The sequence below is a fragment of the Eupeodes corollae genome, chromosome 2 (genome assembly GCF_945859685.1).
Source record: "Eupeodes corollae chromosome 2, idEupCoro1.1, whole genome shotgun sequence".
Taxonomy (NCBI): Eukaryota; Metazoa; Arthropoda; class Insecta; order Diptera; family Syrphidae; genus Eupeodes; species Eupeodes corollae.
Genome location: NC_079148.1, coordinates 115,174,408 through 115,190,697, shown reverse-complemented (window position 1 = coordinate 115,190,697; position 16,290 = coordinate 115,174,408). Strand labels below are relative to the sequence as shown.

The 16,290-nt window shown below is 35.8% G+C and overlaps 6 protein-coding genes across 6 annotated transcripts; 3 read left to right on the top strand and 3 right to left on the bottom strand.

Annotated features, from left to right (window-relative positions):
- Positions 1–3,142: 3,142 nt before the first annotated feature.
- Positions 3,143–3,994, top strand: LOC129948379 (uncharacterized). The gene is made up of 3 exons (XM_056059353.1): positions 3,143–3,325; positions 3,397–3,569; positions 3,640–3,994. Exons 1-3 carry the CDS (start codon positions 3,197–3,199, stop codon positions 3,938–3,940), a joined length of 603 nt encoding a protein of 200 aa, XP_055915328.1. The 5' UTR covers positions 3,143–3,196; the 3' UTR covers positions 3,941–3,994.
- Positions 3,995–6,587: 2,593 nt separating this feature from the next.
- Positions 6,588–7,514, top strand: LOC129947756 (cuticle protein 19.8-like). Its single transcript, XM_056058434.1, has one exon. The coding sequence runs from the start codon at positions 6,659–6,661 to the stop codon at positions 7,433–7,435; it is 777 nt and encodes a 258-aa protein (XP_055914409.1). The 5' UTR covers positions 6,588–6,658; the 3' UTR covers positions 7,436–7,514.
- A 365-nt stretch (positions 7,515–7,879) lies between these two features.
- LOC129947102 (cuticle protein 38-like) lies at positions 7,880–8,526 on the bottom strand. The gene is made up of 2 exons (XM_056057534.1): positions 8,404–8,526; positions 7,880–8,335 (listed from the first exon to the last, which is right to left on the bottom strand). The coding sequence occupies exons 1-2, from the start codon at positions 8,413–8,415 to the stop codon at positions 7,940–7,942; spliced, it is 408 nt and encodes a 135-aa protein (XP_055913509.1). The 5' UTR covers positions 8,416–8,526; the 3' UTR covers positions 7,880–7,939.
- A 2,294-nt stretch (positions 8,527–10,820) lies between these two features.
- On the top strand, positions 10,821–11,459 carry LOC129947690 (cuticle protein 16.5-like). The gene is made up of 2 exons (XM_056058351.1): positions 10,821–10,934; positions 11,003–11,459. Exons 1-2 carry the CDS (start codon positions 10,923–10,925, stop codon positions 11,396–11,398), a joined length of 408 nt encoding a protein of 135 aa, XP_055914326.1. The 5' UTR covers positions 10,821–10,922; the 3' UTR covers positions 11,399–11,459.
- Positions 11,460–11,886: 427 nt separating this feature from the next.
- LOC129947954 (uncharacterized) lies at positions 11,887–12,801 on the bottom strand. Its single transcript, XM_056058738.1, has one exon. The coding sequence runs from the start codon at positions 12,799–12,801 to the stop codon at positions 12,013–12,015; it is 789 nt and encodes a 262-aa protein (XP_055914713.1). The 3' UTR covers positions 11,887–12,012.
- A 654-nt stretch (positions 12,802–13,455) lies between these two features.
- Positions 13,456–14,086, bottom strand: LOC129947310 (cuticle protein 16.5-like). Its single transcript, XM_056057830.1, has 2 exons — positions 13,972–14,086; positions 13,456–13,901 (listed from the first exon to the last, which is right to left on the bottom strand). Exons 1-2 carry the CDS (start codon positions 13,981–13,983, stop codon positions 13,506–13,508), a joined length of 408 nt encoding a protein of 135 aa, XP_055913805.1. The 5' UTR covers positions 13,984–14,086; the 3' UTR covers positions 13,456–13,505.
- Positions 14,087–16,290: the final 2,204 nt, after the last annotated feature.

Genomic DNA, 16,290 nt, shown 5'->3' with positions numbered 1-16,290 from the left:
TGTGGCGCTATGTTGAAAAAGTACAACTTGAAGTTAATATGCATGTTCAAATGTTTCAAGATCCATCCAATGGAACATTCTCAAAAGAACTGTTAGATATAGGCGACTCAAAAGTTACTACAGATGAAACTGGATGTATAAAACTACCGATCGATTTCTGCACGAGATGATGAATTAAATCTCAAGATACAACATTTGTTACCAGGAGGATTATTGTTATTTATTGCTTATTGATACAGTATATGATGCTACCGAAGCTATAAATTACCCAACTGAGTTTTTGAGCTCATTGGATTTACCAGCAATGCCATCGCATAATTTACAGTATTATAGTTATAATTAGCAATATGTATATAATTTTAAAGAATTAATTTTAATAAAATAAAAAAAAATGTTTATTGATTCGTTATCTTAAAATTGTGTCCTTATACACTTACAATAAGTTATTTATTTTTACAAAATATTCTCTAGAATTTATTTATATGACAAAGCAACGTTTGTCGGGTCAGCTAGTTTTCTTATATTTTATTTTTCTTGACTAACAAAAAAAATTATTCAATGAAATTAGAAACAAAATGAGTTCAACAGAGCTCTTTTTTGACTACATTTTGGTCAGTGGAGTTTTGTAGAATGTGGAAATAGATACCTAGATTGCTGGAACTTTTAAAATGATAATAAGTTTTTGAGCTTGTGTTAATTTTCTTTAAAGATCCATTTCTCTGACACTTTTCTGAAGATTGTTTTTGAGAATCTTGGTTTTGTGGTTTGTAATCTGGAGTTCCTAAGCTATGTATATAGCTTAACAGCATTATTTTCCTTCTTTTATATTGGTTACAATTTTGGAACACACTGCACAAGTGTTTTTTGTTGTTTACCAGGTACTTCGTGATTCCCTGAGAAGCAAATAATAACAAATATAATAATATTAATAACTCCAAAATTCACAATTTGAATTATTTCTTAGCTATTCACAACTCATCGACTGCAAATATAGGATTAGAAGAGCATTTAAAACACTGTTCGCTTTTCGTTTAGTGTTTAATTTGTTTGGAAACAAAGCAATGAAAAACAAACAAACAAAACAAACGTCAGTGATGTTCATGTTACCATACCATTCATTAATGCTTCGGAATAAAATGTTTGAACAGCTAGAGTACTTCTGAAAACCAATGCTGTTTGTATACATTTTCATATAAAGTACAATTGCTTCAAGAAATACCTAAGTACACTGTCAATTGACCGACCATGCGTCGGAAAACAGTCAAACAATGATAAAATTGCTTAAAAATAGACCACCCTGCAAATGTAGTATTTAAACAATTTGTTGTCAGGGTTGCCACTTTTTTAAAATTCCAATGGCATGTAAATAAACAAATTATTTGTTCCTTTAATAAACAAAAATAAAGTTAGGTGGGCGACTTTCCATTACTGCCGCACGAATTTCCTTCTTATTTCTTTTAAGCGGTCCCTAGACTATCAATATTATTGTGCAATTTTTGATATTGTACAATATTATTGAGAGTCTAGGGCTCATATTGAAGGGTTGTGCAATATATTGTACGAAATCAAAATCCTTTTGATATTTATTGTGCAACCAAATTTATTGTATAGTCTGTGGATGTGTTTGCGCAATATTTTGTCATTTGTTTTGAATTTTCGTAGTGAAAACATCTCCCTGAATTAAATGTCAAAATGGCAAACAATAATAATAAAAAAGAGAAACGCAAATTCATAGTGGAATTAATCGAAGTATATTTTTGTACCAATCCTTCATCCATCTGCGTTTGTTTTTTTCTTTTTTTTTTAATGAAATAGCAAGAGCAATTGCCACACAACAATAATCCGTATCATCGAGCATGATGTTGAAGCACAAATAAAGAACTCTCAAATGATTTATTGTGCGAAATATTGTTTAGTGTGGGGTACCAGTCAATAATATTGTGCAATATATTGTTCAATAATATTGATAGTCTAGTGACCGCTTTACAGTTAGGTAGGCGTCTCAATTGATCATTTTTTAAATATTAAGGCGAGGAAACAACTTTAAGTCATATTTTCATATTTTCATATTTTCTTTTTCGGACCTAACCCAATTTTTTTTGAGCCTTAAACAAGTTTTTTTTTATTTTGATAGCTGGTGTACTAACAGCTTACCCCCTGCTTGGGATCACTATAGGATTTGGGGAGGGTGCAAGCTTAGGTATATGCAAAGTACTTTTTGCACTTGAGCACTAAAATCAAAGAAATCCCCCAAAAAAAGGGCAAATATAGTAACACTGAACAAAAAACAGGGAAGAAATATCAAAATCAACCATTTTTGCGTGTTTTGTATGTAAAAAGTGAAGTTTGAACATTTATTTCAAATAGAAACAAATGTTTCCTCGCTCTTAAATTGATATAGTTATTATTTATTTGCACATATCTATCAAATAAAAAAAAACGCGAGTCGAAATTCGTGCTGCGGTACTGGAAATTTGAGCCAGTTAGGTATTTAAGTTCACAACTAATTTTGGAAGTGTAACTTTTTTTTTTGATTTTATTACATTTTAGAGATTTACTAAAAAAGTAGTCATCCTGATTTCTAAAAGCAGAGTCAGCAACAAAATGTATTTAAAGTTGATAGGTAACACTCAAACTGGTAATACTTTGATTTTGATGTATGTACCTACTACGAATAATCATTTACAACCCTGTTCCTGAATAGACAACTACAATACGAAAATTCAAAAATCTGATCTAGTCAACCGTGCGTCGTCTTCGAGTCCGTTAGATGGAAGTCTACGGCCTTAAGGTTGGTATCTAGTTACAAACGTATACTTGCCATTTTTTTTCAACTGCGTAGCGAACCAAACTCTTGTGCCTTTACTTGACTTCAGATTCAGACCGTTTCTTAAAATTTCACGAAACTATCCGCTACGTCGTCGTCGGCAGCCGGCGGCTTCGCGTTCGCGTCGCGCCCTTCGCAGTCCTACCTGAAACGCATGGCCTACTAATTTAGTTTTCTTCGTTAATTTTTGTGTTCTATTCAATTAAATTTCAAAAATTAATCCACGGCATTTTCAGTGTTCCTTTTCCTTTAGAAATTAGAAGTTGATTTTCAGACTTCAGTTTCACAGATGATAGTTGAACTTTGAACCTAGTTTAGTTGTAGATCGAAGTGGATTTGTGTCTCTATTTTTTACTTTTTTTTGACATAATGCCGTTTATAGAAGTCATTAATAGATTTCAATTTGAATTTTATCAGATAAACGGAACAAAATATTACAAAAACGTTAATCCGTGTTCTTTCGAAGTTAAGGAGCAACTCGAAAAATGCGCTGGTGAGGTAGGCATTAAAGCGTTTTTCTTTTTTAAGTTTCTTAAGATTCTACACACCGATTACCTAACAATTTACAGATGTTTCTTAGTGGAATTCCCGAGCATATTACCGCTGATCAAATAGCAAATGTTGCATGTCTTTTGGGTGAGATGTACATTTTGCGTTTCAAAGTTAACTTTGCTGGCTTATCACGTGGATTTGCATATTTGCAATACATGAATCCGTCTCTAATGGACTATGCTTTGCAAAGGTAAGGAAATTCATTCTTATATAGGTATTATCCCAATAAGACTAGATAATGCATTTATTCTTGTCAACAGCCTTCCATATCTTTTTATGGAATACAAATTGGGAAACATTCATGTGCAGCCTTCAAAAAACAATTCAAATTTAGTGTTGAGGTATACCACCGGTATGACTACGGAGGAGGTGCACAATACTTTGGCAGAAATGTGCAACTTTCAAGAATGTAATGTGAGATATTTTCGTGGTAACAGAATGGAATTCCAATTGGTTTTCGGATCGAATGAGGATGCAGTTAGAGCAAGGAGAAATTTGCTGGGACAGGTTCATATGTTTGGAGAACTGGCAACAATTGGCTGGGACATATATAAAAACTAAAATGAAGCGAAGTTTTGAAGAATATAAAAATATGCAATACAGTTACTTATTTATACATACATTACCCTTTTTTTTGTGAACAAAATTGGAAAACAAAACCAATAAAAAAAATCAGTCGTTATTAGCAGTTTTGAGTTTTTTTTTATGGAGGCGCTTTACCAACCAGTGCTTTCGGAAACAGAGTTGCCATTGGTTTTATAAAGTTATGACAGAGGTAGGCTAAACCTTTCAGATATTTTGCAGATTATATCTAGAAATACATATAAATGAGGCCATTGGAATAAATTATTTTTAAAGAGACCAAAACTTAGGTCAATCAAGCAAATTTAAGTACCTACCTAAAATGTTCAGACACCCCAAAAAATTTGTCGTTTTCGAAGAAGTCATTAACGTCGAAAATGCTTTCGAGTTTTGTCCTTAACATACATGTACTTCAAAAGATTAGTTTTTAAAGACTTGAACGAAATCTAATTAATGTAATGCAATTGACTATTAAGGTATTTGCGGGAGGAGTGTCGCGCTTTTTGAAAAATCAAGATAATGGTTAACTCACGTTGAAAAAAAACATAAATTAAATTGTTGTAGCTAAAGGCTTACAATAGATTTATGTTCTAAAATAATAAAATAGGTACCTTCCTTTTTGACTGAAACAAAATTAAATTTGGGTACAAAGTTAAACTTAAATATTAATTTTAAAATATAAAGGGTGATTTTTTTGAGGTTAGGATTTTCATGCATTAGTATTTGACAGATCACACGGGATTTCAGACATGGTGTCAAAGAGAAAGGTGCTCAGTATGCTTTGACATTTTATCATCAATAGACTTACTAACGAGCAACGCTTGCAAATCATTGAATTTTATTACCAAAATCAGTGTTCGGTTCGAAATGTGTTTCACGCTTTACGTCCGATTTATGGTCTACATAATCGACCAAGTGAGCAAACAATTAATGCGATTGTGACCAAGTTTCGCACTCAGTTTACTTTATTGGACATTAAACCAACCACACGAATGCGTACAGTGCGTACAGAAGAGAATATTGCGTCTGTTTCTGAGAGTGTTGCTGAAGACCGTAAAATGTCGATTCGTCGCCGTTCGCAGCAATTGGGTTTGTGTTATTCGACCATATGGAAGGTTTTACGCAAATATCTTGGTGTAAAACCGTATAAAATACAGTTCGTGCAAGAACTGAAGACGAACGATCTGCCACAACGTCGAATTTTCAGTGAATGGGCCCTAGAAAAGTTGGCAGAAAATCCGCTTTTTTATCGACAAATTTTGTTCAGCGATGAGGCTCATTTCTGGTTGAATAGCTACGTAAATAAGCAAAATTGCAGCATTTGGAGTGAAGAGCAACCAGAAGCCGTTCAAGAACTGCCCATGCAACCCGAAAAATGCACTGTTTGGTGTGGTTTGTACGCTGGTGGAATCATTGGACCGTATTTTTTCAAAGATGCTGTTGGACGCAACGTTACGGTGAATGGCGATCGCTATCGTTCAATGCTAACAAACTTTTTGTTGCCAAAAATGGAAGAACTGAACTTGGTTGACATGTGGTTTCAACAAGATGGCGCTACATGCCACACAGCTCTCGCGATTCTAAGGCCATTTTGAGGGAAAACTTCGGAGAACAATTCATCTCAAGGAATGGACCGGTAAGTTGGCCACCAAGATCATGCGATTCGACGCCTTTAGACTATTTTTTGTGGGGCTACGTCAAGTCTAAAGTCTACACAAATAAGACAGCAACTATTCCAGCTTTGGAAGACAACATTTCCGAAGAAATTCGGGCTATTCCGGCCGAAATGCTCGAAAAAGTTACCCAAAATTGGACTTTCCGAATGGACCACCTAAGACGCAGCCGCGGTCAACATTTAAATGAAGTTATCTTCAAAAAGTAAATGTCATGGACCAATCTAACGTTTCAAAAAAAGAATCGATGAGATTTTACAAATTTTATGCGTTTTTTTTTTTAAAGTTCTCAAGCTCTTAAAAAATCATCGTTTATAAGAGCAATTAAGCTTGTTTTTTTTAAATAAACGTCTTAAAATATTCAAACTTTAAGACTCATCCACTTTTGGGCTTATGTGTACGTTTAGAGCCCAGAGATCATATAAGATTTAAAAATGGATGTGATTTGCTCACAATTGTATTTTGTTCTTTGGCCTCTATAATAGCAATTTCAAAGGTATTTTCGACGTCTTTTTAGTAAACTGGAACAATTGGAACTTTTACAAGTTGGCTGTCAAAATTCGGAAGCCACCCAGCATAACTTGCACTAGCCTACAGGGGAATAGGATGTGTACTTATTTTTTTCCTTATCACTTACACTCCAAAGTCAAAGAGCTACAATAAAACCAATTATCCACTAACACTACCCAACCCAAACTCAAATTTAATTACCAATTTGTGAAAGGCAAATAACATCATTCTAAGATAGCCTCAGGCATCGCTGATCAATTAATTTCTTACCCGACAAATAGCCACCGATAAAGTGTTTGGTAAATCAAGTTTTCACGAACATCAAAACTTAATTATCCGGAAACACCAGCATTTACAAAAAACTATAGTTAGAATTTTAACAGAGAAACTATTTATTTATTTTTTGTATAAAAAGAAGCTCAATCGATGTAACAAAACAGAGTTCTCAGAAGCGAGTACTTGCTTATATCAAATTTATTGGCAGTGTTTTTGAAAATTTCAATACAAATCAATCATGAAAACATTTATTGCATTTTCTGCTTTTTTGGCTGTTGCTTCTGCCAGTTCCTTGTATTTGGCTCCAGCTCCTCTCTTAGTACCAGCCGTCTCAAATCAATATCATTCACAGGACGGTATCGGTCAATATGCTTACGGATACAACGACCAATTGTCCTCGAAGCAGGAAACCAAATCCCTCAATGGAATCACTCAAGGATCATATAGCTATCTTGACTCCAACAACCTTGTCCAAACTGTTGACTATGTTGCTGATGCTGGTGGTTTCCGAGTTTCCGCAACCAACTTGCCAAAACCTGTAGAAGCTCCAGTCATTCCCACTCAAGATTTACCAAAACAAGTCGAAGAAACTTATGAAGTTGCTGCAGCTAAAGCTGCTCATTTCGCAGCCATTGAAGAAGCCAAGAAACAAAATGGTTACCAATCATCTGAAGTTGTAATGCAAGCCCCCCAAGAACTGCCACGTAAAGTTGAAGACACTCCTGAAGTCGCCGCTGCCAAGTCTGCTCACTTTGCTGCTATAGAAGATGCCAAAAAACAAAATGTCCTTCCCGTTTTCATTGAACTACCTCGACCAGTCCAGGATACACCCGAAGTTGCCAAAGCTAAGGCTGAACATATGATTGCTATCGAGCAGGCGAAACTGAGGAACTCCTATGCCCCTTTGCCCTTAATAGCAGCTTATAGCGCATTGCCCTTCCCTGGAACAGGTGGATTCTCCTATTCGTCAAGTGTTGTCAACTCTCCCGTTGTACAATACGTTCGCTACGTTTAAATCTGAATTTGTAAACTCCAATGACTCTTTGATTTCTAAGGAAATAAAAGCTATATATAAAGAAAATAAAGGTCTATTTTTGTATTTTTCTTATGATGAACGATTTTACAAGAAATAAAAACTGTATTTTGTAATATGGAATCTAAAAGGGGAATTATGATGGTCAAACAGTATCACTAATAATTTTGATCATATTCAAATACAATGTTTTTAAGTGCAGTATTTTGACCTCACTTTGAAGTTTCCTATGATAAACATCATTGTATTCCGATGCAACTGATATCTAATTTTTGGCAGTGGATTTAGGAAATTTTATTTAAATCGATTAAATCAGCACTCAGCAAAAAGATCTTGATACGTCAAAAATTTCAATGTTGGAGACAAAAGTAGAGGTTTTTAAAACCAAAACTGGAAAGTTTTTAAATAAAATAAAACAATTTGAAGTAAAATGTTCCAGCAGATTCATTTATTTTCCGTGTCATCATTTTCTACTTGTTTTTATGTTTACAATAAAAGTGGAGCTGAAGCGTAGCTTAATGGGGATCCGTATCCGTAGGCGGACGCATAACCGAAAGGAGCAGCGGCCAAAGGTGCAGAGTAAGCCAATGGACTAGCGAATGGTGAAGCTACGTACTTGGCTGCCAATGGTGCAGCAGCGAGAGGAGCAGCAGCGAGTGGAGCAGCAACGGGAGCAGCAACGAATTTGGCAACAGGAGCGGCAGCATACACTGGAGCGGTAGCGATTCCATTGTAGTTCCTTGCGATCACTTGGCTACTTGTGGCAGTAACAACTCCTGGAGCAGCAGCAACCAAAGGGGCAGAGTATGCAAATGGCGAAGCAAGAAGTCCTGGAGCAGGCTTGGCTACAGCGCAGACAATGACAGCGAAGATGACAACGGCCTAAAGAGACATAAATAAACGTTTGCTAAGTATAAGCCTTTAAAAAAGTATTTTCATGATAAACTTACGAATTTGAACATGTTGGTTTTGTTTTGGGCTTTGGATAAGTCTTTTCCAAATGGAGTGAGTTTAAAGTCTGATTTGGTGAACGTAGCCACCAGTCTTTTATATGATTTAAATTGAAGCGCGAGGCGTGAGGCGTGACTTTCATTCGGAGAAGCTCATTATTTGGTTTGAACACTTTTCGTTCGCTCATAGCAAGCATAAGAAATGCGTGATTGGTTAACTATGGTATATCAGAAGGCCTTCAGCAGTTTTTAAAAGATGTTAGTCCTGGGCACCCTGATTTCTTACCGTGGTTAAATGGCTAGGTACATGTAGTGAAACACAATTTTTGGAAATAACTTGAAAAGGAACCTACTTAAAACCAAAATTTATTAATAATTGAAAAGGCTTCATAACGATTATTTTTAAGAAGGAGAATGCAATGCATATTTTATATTATTAAATATTTCGTGTGGTTTTATTATGCATAATCAAAAACTAACAATATCGTTGCAAAATTAAATAGAAATAGGAAAATGTCACGGTGCCTTTTGATTTCAGCGGTTTTTTCAACTTAAACGAATTTTTCTTAAGTGAAACAAAATTCTAGGTGGATTTGAAAATTCTTTAAAATCTTAAAAACATTGAATTAATCTTTTTAAATAGATTGGAAAAAGATAAATTAAACTTTTTTCAATAAGCAAAAATGTCAATAATGTAATCAATAAATTTTATTGAATAGTTATTTTTTATTCCTTTCCATTTCATTTGTTTAACAAGGCAAAGTGGATTGACGTATTGGTTAGTCTGTAGGACTGTTATTCCAAAGGTCGGGCAATACCTACAACTCTGCCTGTTCCACCTAAAACCGTTCTTTGTGGATACTGCGAGAGAATATTTGCAGTAATAATTCTTGTCATAAGAAGTTTTCTTCTAACGCTTTTGTGAGTTTTAATGATTAATTGGTCAACAAATATTCAAGAATAAAACATATGCTTCAGCCTTTTTATAACTACTTAAAAATCGATTTCACAAATACAAAGGAAATATTAAAGCAAAAAAAGTTCAAGTAGTTTTCTTACTGAAACATTTCTCTTTTTGATTTTGGACACAAATTGTATCTAATTAGCATTTTCTTTTTCAATGTCGAATAATCATTGGTTGTGACGTATGTAAAGGGTGTCCCAAAATTAACGCAAGATTTGAATTTGCCGCCATTTGTGCAGTGAAGTGTTGGCAACCCTGAAAAAAAAGCAATTTGACAGCTAACAGTATAGGGTTATTAAAAATGGAACGTTACACGATAGAACAATGTGTCTTCATTATTAAAGAATATTTCAAAAATAGTGAAAGCTTGGCGGCTGCAGTTCGAAAATTTCATACAAAATAGGGTCGGAATAGTGTTTTAACTTCGTCAACTGTAAAGAGATTAATTGAAAAATTCATGGAGACTGGATCCGTTGGAGACGCCAAACACACTGGTCGTCCAAAAACAAGCCGTTCAAATGTGAATGTCGAAGCAGTGCGTGAGAGTGTTGCTGAACCTCTCTCAAGAACCTCTCTACAGCGTATACTCACCAAAGGTCTTTGTCTTCATGCTTACAAAATTCAATTAACACAACAATTGAAGCCCAATGACCATGGACAGAAAAGAGAGTTCGTTGAATGGATTATTGAACATCAACAAATGGACCCTGATATTTCGAGCAAAATCATCCTAAGCGATGAAGCACATTTTCATCTTGATGGCTTTGTCAATCGCCAAAATTGCCGCATTTGGGGTTCTAAGACTTGATTTGACAATTCATGGAATTTTCATGGTTCTCAAATTAGGGGTCCAGATTCGGCATATTAACTGAGACCTACAGTCCCTGGCACTAATCTATGAATTGTTGTCCTACCAAATGTATTAATTTATTTCATATCTGGAGAACAATCAGTCTAACTCGTTCAGGACCTATTTGGTAGGAAATTGAATTGCGTACATAAATTGTTCCTGACATTTTTTCTTTAGGCAAATTAGGTGAAGTGTCCATTACTACCTCATCGGTAAGAATTACGGATAAAGCGCACTGGATAATAATATTGGAGATAAATAGTTAACCTATCAGAAAAACCCTTTAGTAGGTGAGACGTTACTTTAGAAACTACTGATATATAGACATTTAGAAAATAATTAATAATCAAGGTTTAAGAGTATCTATAAGGAAATCTTAAAATGCCTTGGGCGCGTACTAAATATATTAATATTAAGTCCCAATTTTTCAGAAAAGCAGTAGCAAAAAAGAGCACTTTAGTTACATGTAAAGATATTAATGCTTACTGCACAAGCACACATGTGTATTTTTGTACTACATACTATCTTACTAAAAGTAAACGAAAAGTGTTCAGTTCAAACCAAATAATGAACTTCTCTGAATGAAAGTCACGCCTCGCGCTTCAATTTAAATCATATAAAAGACTGGTGGCTACGTTCACCAAATCAGACTTTAAACTCACTCCATTTGGAAAAGACTTATTCAAAGCCCAAAACAAAACCAACATGTTCAAATTCGTAAGTTTATCATAAAACCACATTTTTAGAGGCTCATACTCAGCAAACGTTTATTTATGTTTCTTTAGGCCGTTGTCATCTTCGCTGTCATTGTCTGCGCTGTAGCCAAGCCTGCTCCAGGACTTCTTGCTTCGCCATTTGCATACTCTGCCCCATTGGTTGCCACCGCTCCAGGAGTAGTCACTGCCACAAGTAGCCAAGTGATCGCAAGGAACTACAATGGAATCGCTACCGCTCCAGTGTATGCTGCCGCTCCAGTTGCCAAATTCATTGCTGCTCCCGTTGCTGCTCCATTAGCTGCTGCTCCTCTCGCTGCTACACCATTGGCTGCCAAGTACGTAGCTTCCCCATTCACTAGTCCATTGGCTTACTCTGCACCTTTGGCCGCTGCTCCTTTCGGTTACGCGTCCGCCTACGGATACGCGTCCCCATTGAACTACGCTTCAGCTCCACTATTGTTTTAAAAATAAAACAAATCACAAAGAACCATAAGGAAAATAAATGAATATGCTGGAACAACTTAAACATTTTTTTTTTTGATTTTTGGAACCAGCCTAACAGAAAAGTTTAAAGTAAAAATAGAGTATTCTAAGAACAGGGAAGCCGAGATTAAGAAAATAGAATGCTAGAACCACTTTTAGTAAATCCGTCCTCCATTGGACGGGTTCAAGTTTAAAAACCACAAAATAATTGTTGGTGTGCCTAGGGGCTCCGTCCTAATTACGACACTCTTTTTTTTAGTTTTTATTAATGATCTACTGCTCTTAACTTTTAATCCAACCACCTTATGTGGAAAATTTTTGGGTTTCCTGATGCGATGCTAGATTGAGCTGTTATCTATAAGACAAAATTTACCTACTTAAGCAATATATTCAACTTTAATTGTTTACTAATTATAATATCGTTGATTAATGTTAGTAACTTGAACACCACCGAAATTCTACATGTCTCACTCTTTTTTTATTTATCATTATGACAAAATGTAAAAACAAAAATTTTGTATTTTTTAAGTTTATTGGAAATTCAAACATTGAATTTTTAAAATCGATCTAAGGCGTATAAGTTAACCAGTTAAGATTCAAACGTAGCGAACATATTGTACAGCGGGATAGTTGACAATACTTGACGAATACGAGAATCCACCTGTGCCAGGGAAGGGCAATGCGCTATAAGCTGCTATTAAGGGCAAAGGGGTATAGGAGTTCCTCACTTTCGCCTGCTCGATAGCAATCATATGTTCAGCCTTAGCTTTGGCAACTTCAGGTGTATCCGTGACTGGTCGAGGTAGTTCAATGAAAACGGGAATGACAACTGGTGCGGCATTTTGTTTCTTGGCCTCTTCTATGGCAGCAAAATGAGCAGATTTGGCAGCAGCGACTTCAGGAGTGTCTTCAACTGGATGTGGCAATTCTTGGGGAGCTTCCATTACAACTTCGGATGATTGGTATCCATTTTGTTTCTTAGCTTCTTCAATGGCTGCGAAATGAACAGCTTTGGCTGCAGCAACTTCAAATGTATCTTCGACTTGTTTTGGTAAATCTTGAGGGGGAAGGATTGGAGCTTCCACAGATTTTGGCAAGTTGGTTGCAGAAACTCGGAAACCACCAGCATCAGCAACATAGTTAACAGTTTGGACAACGTTGTTTGAGTCAAGATAGCTGTATGATCCTTGAGTGATTCCATTGAGAGATTTGGTTTCCTGCTTCGAGGACAATTGGTCGTTATATCCGTAAGCATATTGACCGATACCGTCCTGTGAATGATATTGATTTGAAACTGCTGGAACTAAGAGAGGAGCTGGAGCCAAATACAAGGAACTGGCTGATGCAACAGCCAAAAAAGCAGAAAACGCAATAAATGTCTTCATGATTAAGTTGTACCGAAAACGCTGGTACAAAATTTGATGTTAATTAGTACTCGCTTCTGAGAACTCTGATTCTTCTTCCTCGATGTTGTTAGTTATATACTGTAATCCCAATAAAAATGTCATAATTGGCTCTCATTTAATTTTATTAGTTCAAGTTCTGCGTTATGAAAACTTGATTTATAACAATAAATTTGGGTGAATAAAACGTGTTAAATATGAATTTTTAATGATATTGGACCTAAGACCCGAGTTGCATCATTAAAGCCTAATTGGGGGTTGTATTTTTATACGACAAAATGGAAAGTAGATTTGGAAGCCTGAAATCTATTTTTATATTTCAAAATAATTAAATCGTAGAATAGAATAGTCAAAAGTTATCAAAAATCTAATAGCATACAGTTATTATATAGTATGAGCTTGAGAAGTATGTGAACTTCAATTTTCTGTTAACATAAGTTCCACGAATTAGTTTATCAAAACAGAGCACTTTAGATATGGCAGAAAACAAATTGCAAAGGTGATTGGGGTTTTTTGGGAAAGCATTTTTTATACCTCACACCATAATAGATTTAAGCCTGTGATTATTACTTTTTTAGAGTCAGAAGCACAGTATTTGAATGCTTTTTTTCGAATTCAAAATAAATCAAAAAACAGTTCAATTCAATCACATTCATTATTTATTTATCGATGTCATCTTTTACTTTTTAGAACAAAAGTGGAGCTGAAGCATAACTCAATGGGGACGCATATCCGTAAGCTGAGGCATAACCGAAGGGAGCAGCAGCCAAAGGAGCGGAGTAAGCCAATGGACTAGCGTAAGGTGAAGCTACATACTTGGCTGCCAATGGTGCAGCAGCAAGAGGAGCAGCAACTAATGGAGCAGCAACGGGAGCAGCAACGAATTTAGCAACTGGAGTGGCAGCATAAACTGGAGCAGTGGCGATTCCATTGTAATTCCTTGCGATGACTTGGCTACTAGTGGCAGTGACAACTCCTGGTGCGGCAGCAACCAATGGAGCTGAGTATGCAAGTGGTGTTGCAATAATTCCTGGGGCTGGCTTAGCAACAGTGCAGCCAATAACAGCTAAGATGACGACGGCCTATTTAAGAGAAAAAATAAAATTAACTCAAATATCCATTCCAAAAACTCCCTCTGATGTTTTAACTTACGAATTTGAACATGTTGATTTGTTTTGTGTTTTTTTTTTTGGATTGATGTATTCCAAATGTTGGTTGATTTTGAAGTATATTTTTTCAGCACCACTTCATGTCTTTTATATCAAAATGATACGTGATATTTAAACACCGAAAATAAAACTCATTAATATTCTTTAGGCGAGGCTTTTGATGGAGTTTGCTTAGCGGGTGCTGCTACCGAATTTCATCTGACCTTTGTATGAGTCAAGCTCTGAATTAAACTTTGAATTAAATGAAAACATGTTTACTTACAGGCTATGCTTTGAAAACCAATAGTGATGCATTTTAATTTCATTGAGAGTATTCACTTTTTTCGTCAAAAAATATTATTAATTTCCTAGTACAGTAACTGAAAAATATGCATTTGCTCTAATGTTTAAATAATTTAGTTCAAATTAACAATAAAACTATAAAAGCACATTGTTCTTTACTAGTAAGATAGCAGCTGGTGGCAGTTCTTGTAAGGCTTGCAACTATATACATATGTATTGAAACGGTGGCAAATTCGAATCTTGGTTGAATTAAGAAATAAACTTCAGTAATAAGTCTTTCATTCTGAGGCTTTAGCAAGCAACTGGATTGGGTACGAAATACAGCATCACAAATCCTAAATCACAAAATTCCGCTGTTTCAATACTAAATCAACAACACTGTATGGATTTTTCATTGTTGTTGTTTTTTCAAAAGTTCAAAGTTAATTTTAGGGTTTCACAAATATCAATCAGCGGCAACGGAAGGGGCTCTGGATAGATAGTTTGTTAATTTGTTGATTTTGAAATATGCTGACTATTACTAACATTTTAAGTTTAATTTTGAATAATGATAAAAAGCGGATAGTGTGATCAGTATCATGTTCTTATCAGTTCTTTGTATACATTTTCTTTTTCACAGTAATGGTGTCGCCAGTTAGTGAGAATCAAAGAGAACGAAGTTTCTTACTATATTATTTCATTGCATTTAACAATTTTTAACGAGTTGTGATTGTCTTGAGCCTTAGTGCAAATTCGCCGTTCAAAACAGTTATAAAGGAAATGTTTATTTAGAAAACTATTCATTCATCGGTAGGAGAAAACCACTGCCGGAAGTCATGATGAGCAACAACATCGAGCTAACTTCAACGAATGACAAAGTGGAAGCTTTTGCCAAACACTTTGAACAGAGTTTCACTCCAAAACCATCAAAGGACCAAGCCTTCCTCAACGAAGTAGAAACCTCCATCCAGTTGATTCAGCAGCCAAACATTGAAGTTCAATTTGACGACAACTGCAAAGCCGACGAACCAGCAAATACCCATAAATTCTGTAATCCTGAGGAGATAGCTAAGATCATTAACAAATTGAAACCGAAGAAGTCAACTGGAATGGACGGGATTTCCAACTATATCCTGAAAATACTTCCTCAAGTTTTTTTGATAATCTTGACTATTATTATAAATAACTGCGTCAACAACGGCTATTTTCCAAAAAAGTGGAATACTGCCAAAGTTGTGGCAATCCCGAAGAAAGGCAGTACCAATATGATCTCCAACTACAGGCCTGTTTCACTCCTCAACAACATCAGCAAAATTCTGGAAGAAGTGATTTTAAGGAGACTGAAGAAATTCTGCAACGAGCATAGCATCATCCCCGACATGCAGTTTGGATTCCGACAGGCTCACTCAACGATCCATCCACTTTTAAAGTCTCAATCTGACACCACTGCTGCTCTCAATAGCCACCGAGCCACAGTTGGATGCTTTCTGGATGTCGAGAAAGCATTCGACAGCGTATGGATTGATGCCCTCATCCATAAGCTCCGAATTTTTAATATCCCACAGCCAATAATAAAAATTTTGTTTTCTTTTCTTTCTTTTAGAAACTTCTTCGTAGAAATAGACAGTTGGAAGTCAACAATTAGAGACGCAGCCCGAAGAGTAGAAGCACACATAAGCAGACTTTACGAGCACTACCAGAAGTGGGGAATAAGGATAAATACCTCCAAATCGGAATTGGTATGCTTCCGAAGACCTGTCACCAACAACAGCAGCTGTAGATCGGCGGCAGTGGCCCGAAAACTTGTTCTGACGTTCCCGGATGGATCAAGGATTAAAGCCAAGAAGAACTCCAAATACCTGGGAATACACTTCAATGAGCTGCTGCGCTTCAACCCTCACTCTAAGGCTGTGATAACAAAAGCCAACATCGCACTCCATCGAGTTCATCCTCTATTGAAGAAGAAAACTGCAGCAAGGAAGATAATCACCAAAGTCGCCAGCCACCCTAACCAATTAATGAGAAGGATGGCCAATCAGGA